The sequence below is a fragment of the Alosa pseudoharengus genome, unplaced genomic scaffold, assembly GCF_046254945.1.
Source record: "Alosa pseudoharengus isolate Yale_2024_CS ecotype anadromous, Long Island Sound unplaced genomic scaffold, YU_APseudo_1.1 YU_APseudo_1.1_scf_6, whole genome shotgun sequence".
NCBI classification, from domain to species: Eukaryota; Metazoa; Chordata; class Actinopteri; order Clupeiformes; family Clupeidae; genus Alosa; species Alosa pseudoharengus.
The window spans coordinates 14,111,659-14,134,028 of record NW_027468848.1 but is presented as its reverse complement, the minus strand read 5'-3'; the positions used below and the strand labels follow the sequence as shown (position 1 = coordinate 14,134,028).

The 22,370-nt window shown below is 44.4% G+C and overlaps 1 protein-coding gene across 1 annotated transcript in view; it reads right to left on the bottom strand.

The window, feature by feature from the left end:
• Window positions 1-22,370, bottom strand: part of slc15a4 (solute carrier family 15 member 4) — a 70,455-nt gene that overhangs the window by 27,961 nt on the left and 20,124 nt on the right. Inside the window, exons 5-7 of the mRNA XM_076270196.1 lie at window positions 21,849-21,932; window positions 13,730-13,910; window positions 7,088-7,246 (exon numbers count right to left, since the gene is read on the bottom strand). Coding sequence (XP_076126311.1) covers window positions 7,088-7,246; window positions 13,730-13,910; window positions 21,849-21,932 — 424 coding nt within the window. The remainder of the gene's footprint in view (window positions 1-7,087; window positions 7,247-13,729; window positions 13,911-21,848; window positions 21,933-22,370) is intronic.

Here is a 22,370-nt window from a genome sequence, read left to right as displayed (position 1 = left end):
AGAGAGAGAGGGAGAGAGGGAGAGAGAGAGGAATAGAGAGAGAGCGAGAGAGAGCGAGAGAGAGAGAGTTGGCTTGAATTCCCTGCTACTTGAAAACAAAGAAGATGGATGTTGCTGATGGCCAACAGTGTGACACGAGTTAAGCTTGTTTTAAGATGGCAAAAGATTGAACTAGCCATCAAGAAACCAAGCTAAACACAATAACACATTGTTTAAGAGACTATCAAATCACATTGCAAAAACGAAGTTCACCCAAGGGTAGGCTACTTACAATTTCAACAGCAACAAAGCCAAGTCGGAGTCCGTTTTGCAGTCTTCTTAGAAACTACAATCTGACTACATTTTCGAGGCAAGATTGGATACTTCCGCTGAGTTACATCCGGATGTGTTCGGACCGCGACCAGAAAGTTGTATATTCGGTTTTTCCGCGGAGAAGCACTTGGGGGAGATGAACCACCCACCAAACGACCCAAAAAGTGTTGTAGAACCATCAGAAAGAGTCTCAACCTGCATAATTAAGGTTTGTAAATATTAAAATTTTTGCTAAAATTGTTACATAGGGCTTCTTTAAGTACAAGGCTAAAGTAAATACAGGCTAATTGTAAAAAATAAATTAGTTTTGCCATTCAAAGTAGGCCTAATACGGTTTTTGTCGCTGTTCATGAAATTATATTAATGATTATAACATTTTATCATTCATCATTATAATATTGTAATATTTCATAGAGAAAGAAGCGCAGCAGCAAAAACAACAGCAAAAAAGTGAGGCATTTAAAAGTATCTTCACTGCAGCCAGAGCCCCAACTATATCTAGAACGAGAAAGAAGAAACTAGACACAGCCTTTTTTAAAATGATCTACATGCATTATGAACCGCTGAGTACAGGAGAACAAGACGCGATGCGACTCTTTGCCAGCGTGGCCCAGCCAGGCTACACACCCCCCTGCTACAACACTGTGCGGGACACCCTCCTGCCGCATGCTCTTGGGGAGATGGAAGCAAAGCTGCGAGACCTACTGCAAAATGGTGAATGGTTTGTTCTGTCAGCGGACATTTGGACTAATAGAAGAGGGCACAGCTTCTTCGGCATCGTGGCCAGTTTTATTGATGGGACGTTCCGGGGACACACGGTTTTATTGGGCTGTGACCACATACAAAAGGATCTACACCGCTGATCGCATTTACCAAAAGTAAAAAAGTGTCCTGCAATACTGGAATGTGCAGCGGCGGGTGATAAGGGTCGTCACCGACAGTGCCAGTAACATGGTGAAGGCATTTAACCTCATCCCTGTCACTGAAGGGTGCCAGAAGCAGCAGCGCTGACCAAGACCAGGAGGATATACCACCTGCGCTCTCGCAGATTGAGGTTGAAGAGGTAACGGTCAACATTAACACAATGATAAACCAGTACTTCACCGTGTCCAACATACATCTGAGGTGTCCGATTCACATGCTGCAGCTGGCAATCAAAGATGCCGTTAACGAGCACAGCAGCATTTCTAGGCTGCTCCTGAAAGTCGGTCAGCTGGTGAGAAGTGTGCACAAGAGCACATTGAACACTGAGGTACAGACCGATTAGGTGTCCGGCCCACAACTGCCTGTATCACTAGATGGAGCAGCCAGTTGCACATGATTGATTCGGTCCTAGCAGACCTAACTGAAAAATTACAGGAGTTAGGGAACCTGGGAATGATTCTCCCCGCCATCACCGAAATAAAATCCCTGCTCTCTAATGATGCTGGTGTGCCCATGACAATTGCAGCCTTTGCGAAAACATTGGCAAACAACATGTCAACTCGGTACGAGAGATATTACCCAGCCAAGCATCTTGTTTTAGCATCAGTATTAGACAGATTCAAGACTGAATGGATAATCCGAGATGAGTCTATTTGCAAAAAGGTTGGGGAGATCCGGGACACTCTCAACCTACGTGTGTGCGCGCGCACACACACCCACACACAGGTACATCAGTCTAACACTGACCTTGTCTGGCTGAGGCTTGTTTGTCCGTGTGTGTGTGTGTGTGTGTGTGTGTGTGTGTGTGTGTGTGTGTGTGTGTGTGTGTGTATACCTCTGAGAAGACTGCCACCATCCATAAAGGTAAACAAAATATTTACATAGTACTCAGTCATACTGTGCATTCTACACACACACACGCATAAACAAACACACAACATTTTACCATTTTTTTTTTACCAGGCAGCAACACACGCACACCACTCAGACACACCAAAACATTTACATCCATTTGACTCTCATCAAGCAGCTGTGGCATGCCACTTATAGTTCCTTGATTACAAACTTTCTCAATCTTAAATTCAGGGAAAAAAAAACAACAGTAGTGTAATTTCATTTTTAAAGCATGCCTCCAGGTGTCTGTCAGAGGGTTCCTCACAAGAAAACGTTCACTGCATTCTTACAGCAACTCACATCGAAGTCGCGACTGCATTGCTGGCATTGAATATTTACTGGTTCATCACTCATCCCAATTTCAGCATTAAGACTTAATGAACAATCAATTATCTCTGAACTACTCAATTTTGGTAAAGAAATACTATGAATGAATCTGCTGCCAAAGTTTCACCATAACACGTGAACACTAACTAAACATTACTATAACAAGTGAACACCCCCCAAAGCTTCGCTTTGACAGATGAACACCAATCAAACCTTAATTATAGCCACCAGGCATTTTTCCTGAGGGCTTATTATGTCAATTTGTCCTTCTCAGTCTCAGCAGTACTGTTGGAGTTGTTCTTAACTTTTTCTGTTTACCAAACAAGCGTTGCAAGCGCCTCATGCTTAATCACCCCTAAGCACACTATGTGGATACTGTTTCAGACTTGATTTAGATTTAGTGTTATTTAGTATAACTTGTATTTTAGTATATTCTTTATCTTCTACTGTCCTTATTGCTTAGTTGTGTTTTTTATATTATATACTTCTATTACTTTTTCTGCTGTTAGTGCATATTGTGTGTGATGTCTGTATGCTACTGAGACCTTTAATTTCCCTTTGGGGATCAATAAAGTATATATCTATCTATCTATCTATCTATCTATCAAATAATTAGAGTAAGACATTAATGACTTAATCATTAATTAATGATTAATGTTGATTACAAAGGTTGATGACATAGGTATAATATGTGTGAAGCACATGACTCGATCCGTAATGCCATCAGTTCGCCCACTTACTGTAAGGGAAACTCATCGCCTGCCACGCAACTGAATGTCTGCTGACAGACCAAGGGAATCTTGGCAGTGCAGTATGTCCAAATCTCCACAATAGCCTGCTGGCCACAGGTCCGGCAGCAGGACGGCGATGATGGCAGTGTGGTCAGGAGAGAGACATGGGCTGCTGTCTTTAAAAGCCAGACCCACTGATTGAAGAGATGAGTCACTAGCCATTTCAACGGCTGAATGGTCATGGGGAGAGGTGCTGCTGGTGTGTGTGTGTGTGAAGTACAACAGATTAATCTCCACATATAACTAACAACCCCCCACCCCCCGCTCGCTCGCTCGCTCGCTCACACACACACACACACACACACACACACACACACACACACACACACACACACACACACACACACACACACACACACACACACACACACACACACACACACACACACACACACACACACACAAATATATGCCCAATCACATCCTTGCGAAGCTCCATTCATTTGGAGTTCTGTGGCCTTAGCCCGTATTGAGTGCGGGAGGAAGAGCCCATTAAAGTGGCCCTGCTGTGAGTGGAGGGACCCAGTGATGGAGGCTCCTAGGTGAAAATCGACTCTGCCATAGAAAACTCCACTCTCTCAGCGGTGATTAGAAGCCTGCTGTGACACACTGCATGCTTTGAGAAACTGACTGAGAAGCGGGAACACACACGCACACGCACACACACACACTTACATACACACATTTACACACACAAACAAACATTCGAGTAGGAATGCGTACTCGGACTCCTCCAATCACATAATGGCCCTTGCTGGCTGGCCACCCCCTGCCAGGTGTCCAGTGCCTTGGTAGCCTGGTCCTACCAGACTTTTGTACATTTCATAATGTACCGAGAGTCTGGCCACTTTCCATTGCCAAGCGTTAACTTCCTTGAAGGCGAGTACTCTGTTGAAGTTTAAAACTATTGGATCTGCCCAGAGCCACTCTGGATCTGCCAATCGCTTGGTCGTGACTTATGTCATGCTCAAACTAGCGCACAACCTCAACATTGTTCTCAGCCGCCCCCTCTGTTAGCTGATTGGACAGGTAAAATTTGGCCTGAAAAGACCCGCAAATATACCGAAATCCCAGACGACGTACTGAAGGAAAATGAAAATTGAGCGGAAGTACGTAGGAGGGCGGAGCCAGGCTAGTGCCTTGGACAGCACCTGTCAACCCAAAAATATGCACAGCCACACAAGCTGTGACAGAGCACATCTGAACTGTACTTGTGGATTTCTATTTCTCAGTGTCTGTGCTGCTGGTCTCAGATGGTCTGAAAACTAGGGTTGGGTATCGTTTGAATTTGAACGATTCCGATTCCAATTCCGATTTCTTATTTCGATTCCGGATCCTAGCGATTCTCGATTCTGATTTTTTTAAGAGGCTGGGTCAAAAAAAGTTTAGGATATTTTAAATGAGCTAGCTAACCAACGGTCTTTCTCAGGGTATCTGCACATTTTCCAAATGCAAATTTAGTCTGTGACAACTTTTTTTGCTACGAATTTTCCTGCAATTCGGAACTGCACAAAATCGCCTCATTTTTAGCTGTCTGTTGCAAAATACTTCAAGACAGCGATCTTCTGCTTCTTCTGTGTATTCAATGAAATGCCAGTGGTTTGCTTGTAATTGGCAAGACAGTGTAAGGTGCATTATCGCCACCAACTGGGCTGGAGTGTCTATTATTCAAGCTCTCAACGGAAGAATGTACGGGTGTAAGGCGTTTGGAAAAATAGCTCCACAGTTTTACAACGCATGGTAAACACCTGTTGGAAAGCATCTTTTGCAGCGATTTTTGTGTGAGCATATCAGCGAACACCCCTGACCACTCGGTGAGTTTCACGTCTTTGTAAACGAAAGTTTAATGCGTTTTAGGAAGGATTGTTCCAGTGCACCTATGCAGCGTTCTGGAGGAGGGGGGGGGCGCTACCACAGAAACCAAAAATTCTCAGGACAGCAGCGTGTGTCCAAATTTCAATCTTAAACGTTCTATTTAATCATAAACTATCTGACAACAGGGCTTTAAGTGTAAAATGACGAACTTGTCCTTTAAGACATCTAAATGAAACTTAAGACTATACCACGGCAAAAAGATATATATGACTGTTTATGCAATAGTTTTTTTTTCCTACTAAAGTTACCAGTTACTATAGAAGTTACCAAATATATTTTTGTGTGTGAATTACCTTCAAAGCTATAAATGCCCAATTTTAGGGTCTGGGCTGCTTGCTTTTGAAGCTGGCTGTACATATTTGGTTTTGCTTACTGCTGAGGCTGACTGTTCTTCACCTGTGTCTGTAGTAGCCTAGGCTACTTGCCAAATACATGTGCACTGGACTGGATTCCCTTCAATATTTTTTTCAAAGTTAGACTAAGCTATTTACATATTTTAATAAGCCTACTTTATATAATTTACTATGTGCATCTATTGTCCAATATGCAGCACAGCAAATTAAAGTTAATCCACTACTTTACATTTTGCATACCAGTTGTATCTAAACCAACCAAAGCTTGACTGAAACATTGTAAAACCATTGACTTATTTTAAATTAATAAAGAGACAGGTCCTCCTCGCATGATCCTGCTGAAAACTGCTGGTTTCATCTCAAGCACGCACGTATTATGAACACACATTTTTTTTATGTAGCCAGTCGCCGACATTCAAAAAATATGCGGTTATAGTTCACAACTTTTGTGAAGTAGGCCTAGCCTACTGGGAAACGCTGGCAAGCAAGCTGCTGGCAGATAGTACAGGTAGGCTATTATAACTTAGACAGATATTTTCTTCTCTAGGCTAGGCCAGCAACACACGCTGGAAAGATGCAAACAGATCAACTTAACAAATGCAGTATTTCCTCCTGATTGCGAAGCACTGCACATAATTTGACCAGCAGTCTTCGCGTCCATAGTTTGTGAAACGATGCAGCGTCCGAGCAACGATTTTAGATGCCAAGCGCAACTCCAAAAAGGAGAACAAATGAGCGTCCGGCTTGAGGCTGCGCCGGACGCCAGACAGGGCTTTTAAAATCCATATGTCCGGCCTAAATTCGAACGTATGGCCAACCTATCGCTCTTTCTCCCGCTCATTCTACCGTAGGCTTCCTCATTCCACGTAGGCTACCTGTTTATCTCTCTGGCCTCAGCTACACCACGAAAACGTCAGGTATATTATTTTGTACATAGGCCTACTGGTTTATTACTGTTTTCACTCCTTTAACCACACCCCTGAAAAACATCTTCACTCTGCAACCACTACACTTCCTCCCGTAGCCTAATAGCCTAGTCACTTATACAATTGCGTTTTAAATACATGAAACTGGATTAAGACATCACTCGCTCTCTTGCACTCGCTGGCGGTCCCATACGCACATTTAATACCTCTCTTTCAAAAATTTAGTTGTATTTAAGAGTATTTAAGGATCCGCAGGAACCCTGCTTTCTGAATGAAATAGTCTGACCTTCTCCATGAATTTTAATTCTATGAACTATGCGCTTCTTCGTTGGTGTTAATAAAATTATTATATTAGAAAGAAAGAAAGAAAGAATCTATCTATCTATCTCTCTCTATCTAATGAGATGTAATAAAGACAATCTTGAGTCTTGAATCTAACATTAGTACATGCACTGCCTTGTGTGTATACTGTGCATGCCCCTCCTCCCCCAGGGCTGATGCCCTCCCAGGCTGGTCATCCTACCCCATATGATGTCCATGAGTGAGACCCTGGTGTCTGCTGCCCTTGCCTCCCATCGCTAGCACGAGACGCCCTCCCCACCTGTGTGTGTGTGTGTGTGTGTGTGTGTGTGTGTGTGTGTGTGTGTGTGTGTGTTGTGTGTGAAGGCCACTCCGCGGGCTTTACCGGCGATGCTGGCGAAGATCTCGCTGATGCCGATGAGGACGTACTGAGGCACCTGCCACCAGATGGGCAAGTCGGCGGCGTAGTAGGTGGCGTGGCCAAACACCTGGTCAATGGTGCCGCGGCTCCTTATGATGTCCAGGCGCATGGTCTCCAGGATACCTGCCCAGGAGGGAGCAAAGACAGCCTGTTAGAGTGGTGTGTGTCTGTGTGTTGTATGTGTATATTGTGTGTGTGTGTGTGTTGTATGTGTGTGTGTGTGTAACCGAACTGGTGTGCTGTATGTGTATATAGCTTTTGAGGAGGGCTATGGCGTGTGTGTGTGTGTGTGTGTGTGTGTGTGTGTGTGGAACCGAACTGGAAAGGAACATCAAGTACATCAAACAACACAGTTGTCCAGCCCTCGCACCGCCCACACATCAGTACTCCCTATCAGACTACAATAGTGCCATTGCCAGGTCAGCCGGGGTTCTGTGGTGACCTTTCACAAAGGTCAGGGTGCGTTAGAAAAGGATAGTCCACTGTTCTTAAAGGAGAATTCCGGTGTGATATTGACCTAAAGTGTATTGAAACATGATACCGAGAGTGAACGTATGTCTCATAGCCCATCTCGGCTTGTCCCCTGCACTCCAAAATCTGGCGCTAGTTAGCCGATGCTACCAACACCTTTTTCAATTGTGGATTGGAAAATGGAATCCATGCATTTCCACTGAATTATTTTTGGAATCTGATCCCTTATCATACCTGTTCATTATTACTCGTCGCTCGACTTATCGTGACTAAATTCAAGATGGCTGCAAACGCTAAACTTCGTGAAGATACTGTCTGTATAAATCGTCTTGTAAGTAAACTACCAGTGCTTTTTCAAAGTTCTCAATGTCTCGTTTTAAATGTCAGGGCCCTCGGAAGTCTACCAATGAAGTGTGGAGATACATTGAGCCTCGTAAATGGTGTAAAACAGTGATTTATTTGCATGGCTAGCCCGATGCCGAAGCACCACAATTGAAAAAGCTGTTGGTAGCATCGGCTAACTAGCGCCAGATTTTGGAGTGCAGGGACAAGCCGAGATGGGATATGAGACATACGTTCACACTCGGTATCATGTTTCAATACACTTTAGGTCAATATCACACCGGAATTCTCCTTTAAGGCAGGCTGTGGGAGACATGCCAGAGCGAGGCTATCTATTTTACCAAGGGCACGCTTTAGAATGGAATCTACATTCCACTGTGCATTGCAATACGCCAAATGTCTCCTTTAGAATAGGATAGGAATACAATAATTCCTACTGAGTCTAAATGACACACAGATACAGACCTACAGACCTGCACACACACACATACATACACACACACACACACACACACACACAAGTTGATATATACCACAGAAATAGGCACAGTCTAGCGTCCTACATACTCGCCACTCCCGACCTGTAGCGCGACAATGTGACGTCATTTCCTCTGTCGCACGAGAAATCAGCCTCGCACAGGCAGGTCGTGCAGAGGAGACAGTGTTTCCCACAGAATTGGATTCAATTTGTGGCGGTAGCTGACTTTGACAACGGGGGGGGGGAATATTAAGATCGTCTTGGTAGTGTAGGTCTAATTGAGTGCCTGTCACTTTTTAAGACGTTTGAGGGAACCCTTGCAATTGTAACACAGTTGAAAGGCTGCTGATGTGTGGATGTAAGATCGTCTTGGTAGTGTAGGTCTAATTGAGTGCCTGTCACTTTTTAAGACGTTTGAGGGAACCCTTGCAAAACACTTTTTCATTTACATCGGGATTTTGCAATAAAATGAGCCCTTCAACGAAATTGACAAGCAGCTGTAAGTAGGCTAAGCATGCTAACTTCGACATCCAAACAGTATTCTAACGTTAGCTTTGAGATACTGCTTGATTTCATAACTTAACTTAGTTTAGTCTCTTCAATGTAGCCTACTATATTGTGATAAGACCTTAGCAGAGTTCACTTCAATGCAGCAGTTTTGAACAAATTTGCGCAGCATGGTCACGATGCTAAGCGGATTTAATAGCAATTTAGCCAGACGTCTTCTATGCAATGCTTCTATGTGGCAACAACAATCCTTCAACAATCGTGAATATTTTGTTAAATGCACATGCAGAGGAGGGGCAGCGGGCTACGAGAGAGAGCGGGCGGGGCAAGGAAAGGCTGCGTGCGTAAAAAGCGCAGCTCAATGGCAATGCAAGGATTTGACCTTATATTTAATTTAAATTAAATTAAATTAAATTAAACATAGAATATTCATCTGTGGCGGCCGATTTTTATTTTGTGGCGCCCCGCCACAGATTAGTCAATGTATGGGAAACACTGGGAGATTTTTTTTCAGATGCGCACGACAAGCAGGATGAGCTTGAAGCCAAGATCAGGGAGCATGCGTGCCTCTATACAGACATCAACCACATTCAGGCATTTCATATAGCCTAGCCCACATCTTAAATAAACATGATGTTTGAATAGTCAGTTTGAGAAGAGAGGGAAATTAACCTGGCTAGGTTACTAGCGAGAGTTCGTGATTTTTAAATAGTTTGCTGGATAAATTAATGAAGTTACCAGAGAGAGATGTTACACAGGGAATTAAGATGAAAGAACTAGGACCCAGGGACATGCCAATAATCCAGCAAAAGGTAACAAAGATATTTATTTTCAATCAAAGGATATCTGCTAAGACCTGAAAAAAATCTCTTTCCACCTTAGGAAATTACACAAACTCATCTCAGCACCAGCCAGCTAGCTAAAATTTCCTTTGGGATGAATAAAGTAGCCTGCCTGCCTACCTATCTACCTACCTATCTATCTATCTATCTATCTATCTATCTATCTAGCTGCACACACCTTGGAAACTAAATGGTAATGATGGTAGTTGTGAATAGCAGCAACCGAAGTCTGAAGTATCATAACAGAGGGTAGTTTTTACTGCCATTGAGGCCAATGCCAATTCAGGAGAATATTGCAACTAGTGTCGCGACCACCACGCGTGAGTATAAATGGTTACGGCGCTCTCGTGACATCACATTGTCGCGCTACCGGTCGGGAGTGGCGAGTATGTAGAAGCGTTCTGGGAGGTGTGTGTTGATGAAGGGCAGTGGTGTTGGCACTTGAGTGAGTACAGCAGGCACAGTGCTGCCCTCGGGCTGACCACAGGTGAACCGCCTAGCCTCATGCCACCTGCTGGGCACTTCATGGATTTCAGGAGAACACTAACACACACACACACACACACACACACACACACACACACACACACACACACACACACACACACACACACACACACACACACACACACACACACACACACACACACACACACACACACACACACACACACACACACACACACACACACACACACACACACACACACACACACACACACACACACACACACACACACACACACTTGTCGCTCTCTCCATCTCTGTCTCTCTCCAGCTCAACCAACACACATACATACTCAGTTTCACACAACAGTATAAATGGAAAAGGATGGGAGGATTATACCTATACACAGATATTAACACACACACACACACACACACACACACAGTGGAGTCCTAGACAAAATTTGCACTGGTCTCACAGTCTGATGAGCACCCAGCATGAGCTATTGAGGAGTAAACACACACGCGCACACACACACACACATGCACAGGTAGTCATGTACACAGGTTATATTAATGGGATTATGTGAGAATACAGAATTATTTTGGGTGTGAGATGTTTGTGCTCCTTTCTTCTCACCTCAATAGCATGACTCAGTGAATTGTTTGTGTGTGTGTGTGTGCATTACTGCATGTGTGTGTGTGTGCGCATTACGTGTGTGTGTGTGTGTGTGTGTGTGTGTGTATTACTGCATGTGTGTGTGCACATTACTGCCTGTGTGTGTGTGAGAGAGTTTAATGCTGGGGAAGAAAAGTAGACACATTATACAAAGGCTTATATTGATTCAAGGTGAGGGCACGAATGGTTTCAGTGTAACGTGTCAGCACTGCTAAACTCTGGGATGGCAAGAGATGCCACTAAGTACATTAGAGAGAGAACACACACACACACACACACACAGACCATTGTGTGTGTGACTGTTGACATGTTGATGTGGAAAGAGCACACTGCCTTGGGTAGGTTATGGTTTATTGATGACTACGGTGTGTGTGTCTGCATAGCATCGGTGTGTGTGTGTCTGCATAGCATCAAACTGAATCTTACAAGGGTGGCTCATTCCTTCAGGCACTTGTTATTCTCTGATCTCTTGATCTCACACACATACACACACACTTCCTGAAAGCTATCTATGTGAGAAACAAGTTTTGATGTACATCACACATGCAATGGAAGAAAGCTATGACTATTTATACACGACTGACGCTTACAACAAAGAACACACCTACTACATCAGACAGACTCTCTCTCTCTCTCTCTCTCTCACACACAATCAAACTCACACACAGAGACACTCAGGGACATTCAGAGAACATACTCACACTCACACACTCAACTTCACTGAACACACACATATCTTCACATGAGGGTCCTAGCAGTTAATGAGGCCTTTCACATCCTCTTCAGTAACTTGTAATCCCTGTGAGCACTAGCTAATGCGCGCATGCACGCACACACACACACACACAAACTGTGGCCACACTTATACCTTTTCTTAAAAAAGTTAAATATATAGATATATAGACTAGTTGGACTTACTCATTTGCACTATCACCATGACACTCATTCACACAGAGCACCTTACTATACCTTACTATGCACAGAGAATCACAGGCTCAGTCCCTGCCTCATTCATTGAGCCTCTGATTGATTAATCACCACTATGTGGATACTGTTTTTAGAATTGATTTAGATTAAGTGTTAGTTATATATAATATAGTATAATTTGTATTTTAGTATATTCTTTATCTTCTACTGTCCTTATTGCCTAGTTGTGTTTTTATATTATATACTTTAATTACTTTTTCTGCTGTTAAAGAATGTGTATGTGTTGTCTGTATGCTGCTGATGCCCCTGGGGATCAATAAAGTATCTATCTATCTATCTATCTATCTATCTATCTATCTATCTATCTTCACCATCCTCAGTCAAGCAAAGGTGTGAAAGTATGTGTGTGTGTGTGTGTGTAAGCATGACAATAAATGAACAAAGCTGTGATATAGAGGGGTGAGTGAGTCCTAGCAGGCACACCAGAAGAAGGCCTGTGGGTTCCACAACTCTTGGTGTGTGTGTGTGTATGTGTGTGTGTGTGTGTGTCCTTGTGTCTCTCACTATGAAGGAGTGTGTGAGCTCATTTAAAAACACTAAGTGATAGAATCCGTCTTTGTGTGTGTGTATATGAGTCAGTGAGTGAAAGACAGACACAGACACACAGACACACACGTGACACACAGACACACACATGACACACAGAGAGGATAAAAGAGGGCTAAAGACATGCAGTGCGATCTATACAGCACACAACGCCTTGAACCTTGTGTGTAGGACACAGATGAGATGACTCACTGAGAACACACACTTGAAGTTCCCATCTCCCTCTCACAACACACGGACGCGCACACACACGCACACACACACACATAGCAAAAATTATGATGTGAATGCTGATCATCAAACTGAAAGAAAGAATGCCACGGAGAGTCCAGAAGGGGAACACCAATCTTACTCTCAAACACACACACACAAACACACACACACACACACATAAATGCTTACACACAAACATGTGAACACAAACACACTCTAAACATCAATCATCCCACCTGCTGGTTTGAAGGTAGTTATTCAGTGTGACGTGACAGCGAAGGACACAGCGTGAGTCTGCTTGACTGTGTGTGTGTGTGTGTGTGTGTGTGTGTGTGTGGATGAGCAGAGGCTTGTTCGATCACAGTGATAGCGTGACTAATTCCCTGTGTGTGTGTGTGTGTGTGTGTGTGTGTGTAGCAGCAGTGAGAGCAGAGCACAGGATAAAGTGCACATCGAGGGCCGTGTGCTTGAGTGAGGAGCACTGCCTTATGTCGAAGAATGTGTGTGTGTACAAGAATATGTGTGAATGTGTGCGAGAGTCAGAGAATAAGGTGTGTGTGTGTGTGTGTGTGTGTGTGTGTGTGTGTGTGTGTAGCAGCAGTGAGAGCAGAGCACAGGATAAAGTGCACATCGAGGGCCGTGTGCTTGAGTGAGGAGCACTGCCTTATGTCGAAGAATGTGTGTGAGTGTGTACAAGAATATGTGTGAATGTGTGCGAGAGTCAGAGAATAAGGTGTGTGTGTGTGTGTGTGTGTGTGTGTGTGTGTGTGTCCTTCTCACCAGCAGCGACGAGGGAGCAGAAGACAAAGCACACACCGGCGGCGACACGCTTGAGCGAGGAGGGTTTACTTGCACTTAAGAGTGTGTGTGCGTCAGGTGTGAGAACAAGTGTGTGAGTGTGTGTGTGTGTGTGTGTGTGTGTGTTTTCCCCCCCGACAGAATCGCCGGAGCACATGGCGAAGAACATGGTGATGGCGACACGCTTGATCGCTTCCTTGCATTTAAGTGTGTGTGTGAGAGTCAGGTGTGAGAACGAGGTGTGTGTCTGAGTGCATGCGTGTGTGTGTGTGTGTGTGTGTGTCTGTGTGTCTCACCAGCAGCGACAGCGGAGCACATGACGAAGAACATGCCGACGGCGATGCGCTTGAGCGAGGAGGGCAGGAGTCCACGGCGTCGCAGCACGGGGTCCACCAGCTTATCCTTCAGCGGGATCAGCAGCAGGATCAGCACCGCGTCAAACATGGACAACCACGCCGCCGGGAAACGGAACGTGATCTACACACAGACACAGAGAGAAATAGCATCATAAAAAAACTAAGTATAACTATGTGCATAAATGTAACTCTGTGTGTGTGTGTGTGTGTGTGTGTGTGTGTGTGTGTGTGTATGTGAGAATGCAACAGGGATTGAAAAAGATTTGCATAGCAGAGGCAAAAAACTTAAAACCCTGGTATGTTTGCATCTTCAGTAACCCCCTGGCCTATGCTTTAGCGCCCTCAAGTGGCCAAAACAAAAACAGCTGACCAGGGTCCCTCTCTGTTTACATTACCTACTGAACAGATCAAACTGAATACAAGCCAGTGGGCAGAACAGGGCCTAGTTTGAAATAAATGAAATGATTTGTACATAGAACTTATAGAAATAGTCCTCTACCCCCATATTCCCATCTCAAACCCTGACCACAAGAACTCAATAATAAACAACAACTTTGCAGGAGTAAACGACATCACGGGACAGTACCAATTCAGACTCTAATCTATTCATTTAACGGACCAATCGCTGACCAATGGTTGAAGGATAACAGAGGAGGAAAGAGAAATGGACTGAGGGACTGAGAGAGAGAGAGACGCATGAATAGAGTCTTCAAGGCTGACGGCTGGAGCAGCAGCAGAGAAAAGCAACACTAATATACACACCCCCGCCTTTAGGTGCAGGCACACACAGACAACACAGAGAGAGAGAGAGAGACAGAAAAATGAAAGAAAAAGAGACACACACTCTCTCTCTCTCTCACACACACACGGCCTGTGTGTCTTTTCTCTTTGTGCTCCGTCCACTCTCAGTGAAGCTGCACCTTCTCTCCCTGAGCAGAGGAGTCTAATGTAATTAAGACTTCTCCACTCACAAAGCTCTGAGCTCACTGGGACGTGTGTGTGAGAGAGAGAGAGAGAGAGAGAGAGAGAGAGAGAGAGAGAGAGAGAGAGAGAGAGAGAGAGAGAGAGAGAGAGAGAGAGAGAGAGAGAGAGAGAGAGAGAGAGAGAGAGTGTGAGTGAGTGAGTGAGTGAGTGAGTGAGTGAGTGAGTGAGTGAGTGAGTGAGTGAGTGAGTGAGTGAGTGAGTGAGTGAGTGAGTGAGTGCGTGCGTGCGTGCGTGCGTGAGAGAGAGATAGCTAGACCGAATAATGAGACAGGAGAGAGAAGACACACAGTAGCACGCCTGTGACCTGTACTACATCCTAATTAAGACAGAAATGACACATCAGAAGAATCGTTATGTGTGTGTCACATTCCTCTGGGTCGACCTGAGCACAATCAAGCAGCACACATGTGTATTTAACACTTGATCACCATCAATTCTGCCACACACACACACACACACACAAATCACAGAGCAGCAACAATAGGGAAATACCAGTATTGCCCATGCACACACACACACACACACACACACACACACACACACACACACACACACACACACACACACACAGACACACACACACACCTTCCGCTTCTTGTTCCACCTGTGGTGCGGGGGGTGGCTTGAGGTAGAAAGTGAAAGCAGGGGCTTCCTGTTCTAAGTTCTAAGCCTGCCGAAGCACACAACCACCCTCAAGACACATCAGAGTCTTTGGACATCCCCGATGAAGCCCTCTCACCTATAACCTGTCCCCTTTAACCTCTGACCCCTCTCCCCCCCCCTCATTGCTTCTAGAACACGGTCCATCTGGGAGGCCGAGAGAGGCATGCTGGAGAATGTGTCTGCCACTGCAACAGCGCCTCTTACTGGAGGGCCCGAGCACTTGCTATGAAGAGTGGTCAGTCAGGTACAGGAGTGGACTGTGGCCAGTGTTCATGGTACAGTGTGAAAAGTGATTGGCAGATTTGTGTATGCTGGAGGAGGGGGCCCGTGAGGGTTCTGCACGACTGACCAACCAGCGTTGTGCACAAAGATGAGGGATTGAGAGCACAGGGAACTTTTTATAAGTAAACAAATTAGCAACGACAGAGATAATTCCCTAAAGAATATAAAGTAGTTAAGGAAGGAAGCAGGAGAGGGGGGGAGGAAGGAAGGAGGAGAGGGGGAGGAAGGAAGGAGGAGGAGAGGAGGAGCGATGGAAGGAGGAGGAGGAGAGGGGAGGAAGGAAGGAGGAGAGGGAGGGAGAGAAAAAAGAAAGGAGGAGAGGGGGGAGAAGCGATGGAAGGAAGGAGGAGAGGGGGGAGGAAGGAAGGAGGAGGAGAGGGGGGGAGGAAGGAAGGAGGAGGAGAGGGGGGAGGAAGGAAGGAGAGAAGGGGGGAGGAAGGAAGGAGGAGAGGGAGGGAGAGAAAAAAAGAAAGGAGGAGAGGGGGGAGAAGCAATGGAAGGAAGGAGGAGAGGGGGGAGGAAGGAAGGAGGAGGAGAGGGGGGAGGAAGGAAGGGGGAGGAAGGAAGGAGGAGGAAGGAAGGAGGAGGAAGGAAGGACAGAATGGGAAAGCTGCTAGACTACATTACAGTCATGTTTTGATATCAATCCAGAACAGAATCACAGTGGTCTTGAATTTCCCCTTGGGGAGCAATAAATAAATATTATATATATATATATATATATATATATATATATATTTATTACACGGCTCTTCACAATGCTAGTAGAACGCTCCATTGACTTGAATGGGATTTCCCAAAGTTCTAGCGGTAAGATATATTCATGTAATTACCGCTGCAAACATATAATTACCTCTGTCAATGGCAACGGGTTTTGTGCTTCTGATATGTCTTTCATATCACTACGCAAGGACTGGAACTTCATTCAAACGTGAAAGCAGACGGTTGATCAGCTGTGTTCTGAAGAATGTTTGATTCAAGTTCAGCAGCGTGTGTTGTTGTGAACTATTTGTTTCTCAGCAAATGCCACGATGAACAGTAACAAATAGGCTAGGCTATGTAGGCTAAAGTGATATCGTGGGGAGTTTATTATTTCGTTTTGGCAAGTAGCCGTGTAATAAGCGGGATAATGTATAGAACGCCGGTCATTACTGTGAAAATAAGTCCCTTCAGGGCGAAACAAGACCCCTCCGCTGCGCGTCGGGGTCCGGTTCGCCCTGTCGGGACTTATTTTCCCAGTAATGACCGGCGTTCTATACATTATCCCTTACATATATATATATATATATATATAAAAACACACAATATTATGCCCAAATTCACCAGCTGCGTTTGTGTGTGTGTGTGTACGTGTGTGTGTGAGTGCACATAAGACAGAGAATGAGTTTCACTTCTTTGTTCTTATTAAAGACGTCCTTCCCCACTAGTACAGTATTGAGCCTCACCATGTGAGAATATAACACACACACACACACACACACACACACACACACACACACACACACACACACACACACACACACACACACACAGGAGATGTTTTCACAGCTCACCCACTTCTCAACTACGTTATGTGTGAGGAGCTCAGTGGAAGTGAAAAGCATGAGATGCAAACCACTGAAATTAAATGAATTGATGAAATGAAAGGTGAAATGACGTCGCCGGCTTGGTAATGGTCTGGCTGAGTGGATGTGGGCAGACAGGATAATTTGTCAACATCAACCGGAGCACATGATCGGTCTGAACTCTGTTATTAACGGGATGATATCAGCAGTGGGCTGTTTGAGGTGGCTTTGAATGAATCAACATCACTGGATGACACTAAACTGAGGCAGGAGAAAGAGGAACATATGGTGTTTGCTTTCCACCAGCCACACGTCCACCATTTCCATGGTAACAAAGGAACATTCCGATTCCAAATGCTACTAGTTCCATTCTTACATTAAAGAGGAAATTAATCAAATCAAGCAAATTTCTCTTTTTGGTTAATATTTACTGAAAGCCAGGAAATGAAGAGTGCAAGGCACAGAGATACTGTCAAGCATTTGATGGTACGCACACGCACGCACACACGCACGCACACACACGCACACACACACACACACGGACGCACACGCACGCACACGCACGCACCCACGCACACACACACGGACGCGCACGCACGCACTCACACGCACATGCACACACACGCACACACACACACGCACGCACTCACACGCACGCACGCACACGCACACACACACACGCATCATTGCCTATGGGATCATGCTAGAGGTAGTGTTTGTTGTTACACACAGACAAAAGAAATGAATGAGCAAACAAGCAAACATACAAGCGTTGGCGTGAGAGAACGGTTTGATTTCATGTCATGTCTCGTCACATTAGCGGCGCCATATGGCACGATGGCTTCTCTTCTATTTGAAGCTCACATATCTTCAAACACAAAGAGATTCGTTTCCATAGTAAATCCTATCTTGAGTCGTTTCATGATCGCTATGCTGCCAGGTTCAATTAAATGTTGACAGATTGAACAGGCTTGACAGGCAAGCATGAGAATATGAGAGAGACTTCTTCAGAAAACTGCAGGAGAATAAAATTGACTTTCTGAGCCTTTCGCTAGATTGGCAGGCCATATTGAAACATGACATCCGTAGCACCTCAAAGAGGTCAGAGGTCATCAAGGAACATCTGAGGCAAATTCAAGTTTGCAAAAGACAGACGTGTTTTACAAGATAGAGAACCCTATTAATGGTGGACTAGTACTTTGAGTAAACAAACAGATACAAGAGAGAGATATTAGACTGAGGGAGGAAGTCCAACCACCTAGAATGCTGTTCAAACGTTTGGATCAGTTAAAAATGACCTTGTTTTCCATAAAATGAATAGGATAGCCATTAACATGGTTTGAAATAATGATATTTAACTGAAATAGTAATTGTGTCTTGTTTTATTTTTAATCAAGTAGTTCTCCAGCTGGCATTTTTGTTATTTTAAAAAAGGGACATTTTAAAGTGACAGTGTTGTGTAGCCTAACTACCAAACAGCTGGCACAACTCTGGTGAGAGCTGTATTCTCGACTGACCACATTTTTACCAGAGAGCCGATCAAAGATCCAGAAACACTCAGGGAGACCACAAGCAGTGGGCTTGTGCCACAAACACTAAAGCCCATATTGTGGGTCCGGTGCCAATCAATGCCACTTCTCCTCTGGCAGGGCCAGTGGAATAGATAAAGCACCAGATGCAACAGACATGCTGGCGTCGGGGAGTGCGGTGCCAGCTGATCACTTGGCGCAGCTGATGCTACTGCTAGGGACAAGCAACAAATCCCAAGGGACAGACGCAGGCACAACACACGCACGCACGCGCACATTTTTTATTTTTTTTTACATATGCGGCACTATCACATGTGCTGTAATAATAAGCTTTATTTGAATAGCACCTTTCATACACAGAATGCCGCTCAAAGCTTGTATTTCTGTTTTGTTTTGTTTGTCTGTTGTGTTTTGCTTATTCTGTTAATGCATAGGTCACCATTATGTGTTTAATTTTACAGTGTGTGAGTGCTGTATGACTGCTGGCTATCTATATGTTTTGTCCTGTCACCTGCCTAGGGACTGCAGATGAAAAGTAGTTATTTTTACTAATTCTGGCATATTTACATGGTGTTTTTTACACAATGTTCATTAAAGAAGCCCTATGCAACAATTTTAGCAAAAATTACCTTAATTATGCAGGTTGAGAGTCGTTCTGATGGTTCTACAACACCTTTTGGGTCGTTTGGTGGGTGCTTCGTCTCCCCCTAGTACTTCTCAGCGGAAAAAACGAATATGCAACTTTCTGGTCCCGTCCCAAACAAATCCGGGTGTGACTCAGCGGAAGTATCCAATCGCGTCTCGAAAATGTAGGCAGATTGTAGTTTCTAAGAAGACTGCAAAACGGACTCCGACTTGGCTTTGTTGCTGTTGAAATTGTAAGTAGCCTGAACTTCGTTTTTGTAATGTGGTTTGATAGTCTCTTGAACAATGTGTTTGCTCGACAGTTTTATTGTGAGCCCTGTATGTGTTTAGCTTGGTTTCTTGATCGCTAGCTCGCTAGCTAGTGGGGGTTTAGTATAGCAGTCATTTGCTACCGAAGCTGCAGGGGGAGCTATGCAGTGTTTCCCATACATTGACTAATCTGTGGCGGGGCGCCACAAAATAAAAATCGGCCGCCACACATAAATATTCTATGTTTAATTTAATGTAATTTAATTTAAATTAAATATAAGATCAAATCCTTGCATTGTCATTGAGCTGCGCTTTTCACGCACGCAGCCTTTCCTTGCCCCGCCCCGCTCTCTCTCGTAGCCCGCTGCCCCTCCTCTGCATGTGCATTTAACAAAATATTCACGATTGTTGTTGCCACATAGAAGCATTGCATAGAAGACGTCTGGCTAAATTGCTATTAAATCCGCTTAGCATCGTGACCATGCTGCGCAAATTTGTTCAAAACTGCTGCATTGAAGTTAACTCTGCTAAGATCTTATCACAACATAGTAGGCTACATTGAAGAGACTAAACTAAGTTAAGTTATGCAATCAAGCAGTATCTCAAAGCTAACATTAGAATACTGTTTGGATGTCGAATTTAGCATGCTTAGCCTACTTACAGCTGCTTGTCAATTCGTTGAAGGGCTCATTTTATTGACTCTGACACTGAATGTTTGCAAAATCCCGATGGAAGTGGAAAAGGGTTTTCCAAAATTCAAAAGTGCTTGTTCCAAGGAGAAGTACGAACCTTTATTTTAACTATGTAGAAAACGTTATGAATTGCATCCACACATCAGCAGCCTTTAAACTGTGTTACAATTGGAATTTGCAAGGGTTCCCTCACAAACGGCTTAAAGTGACAGGCACTCAATTAGACTTATACACTACCAAGGCGTTGTCCAAGTCAGCTACAGCCACAAATTGAATCCAATTCTGTGGGAAACACTGCTATGTCATGAAAAATGCGAGCCCAAATCAGGCGAAAACCCAGAAACAGGAATAACCAGACCTGCATAGGGCTTCTTTAATATGCATGGTCCCCATCAAATAAACCAATAAATAAAATAAATAAAAATAAAGCGCTTTACATTGGGGACATGTAACAGAATAATAGAGGCGAGTCAGTCATTATCAGTCATTCCAGCCATCAGCAGACGCTATACAAACGTAGCACTTCAGTTATGTGCCCGGTGTAGCCTGCCTGTAAATCCATCCACAAACTCACCCACTCAGAACTCCATCTACAGTATTAAGCAACATTTGCAGAGCACACAGTCAGTCATTGTCAATACACGCATCCCAACAAAACCTCATCTATAGCGAGAAAATTGCCATTCGTAAACTTGTCATTTCCTTCTCACAATCCATCAATCCTCTTAATTGATTTATACAGCCATTCTTCAAGTGTCAAGGTGTTTTTGCAAACACATAAAACATCAGACTCCTAAAACAGGCCTGAGGTAGAGAGACGTTTAACAATGTGAAGCTGAACCATTAGGAGGTAGTCTACATCCTACCTGTAGTCTACATCCTACCTGCAGTCTACGTACATCCTACCTGGAACTCAGTCAAACTTTGACGGGGGTCAGATTAGGTCTTGTGAAAATACCTGAGGGCCAGCTCTTGGTCTAGTTTTACATGGTCAATGCATTCTCTTTAATCTTAAATGTTCCAGTATGCAAGACTGACTGTTGACTTACAAAATAATTCACCAGTATTAGCCATTATCACTTAGTTTTACTTTGAATCCTTATACCTCCTGGATTAAGCCCATAATTACTAAGAGCTGTCAGAAATACAATGACTTGCACAAAATTGTACAAAACGCAGTCTCATCATATTTTGCGAAAGATGTTGCAGGGCATTTAAAACCCGGTAGGGGGCTGCATTTCACTCCTGGGTTGGACTTTGGACATGCTGTACCATATTTGACAGAGGAAGGAGGAGAGAGGAAATACCGTTCCATTTCTCCATCTGTCTTTCCCCATCCATCGTATCACTGTTTTACTTCCCCCTGACTCTTCTGTTTATTTGACCAATCGTCATCTGCTCTTGCACCCATTTGACCAATCAGGCAATGCCATGTCATCACACCACCCACCTGGTGAGAGCTGGAGCTGTTGGTGGAGCTGGCCGTGGTGGGGATCTTCAGGTGCAGCCCCTGCAGGTAGTATGTGGTCTGCATCTGGAAAAGACACATGGCTACATTACACACAAGTGCTTTACACTTAACGTGCACACACACACACCCATTCACATAAAACATCTGCAGGTATTAAGACACACACACACACACCCCCCATACCCCACACCCCCCACTGACGGAATGTCGAGTAGTTTCAACTACTGGCTGGCCTCTTCACTCAAGTGGGGGTGTCAGAGACGCCGCTTAACACACACAATGATATAGATGCAAATAACTAAGACACACACACACCACACCAGTCATGGCTGCTGAAAGGGATGACAGAGAGGCAACACACACACACACACACAGAGTTCAGCTACATGTATAGATAGACTCGTTATTGATCTATTGAGTAGAGATGAAAGGCCATGTGCTCGACATGAAAGAAAGTGTCTTCTTTTTTTTCTGCTGTCGCCGCGGTAACTCCATCCCAGG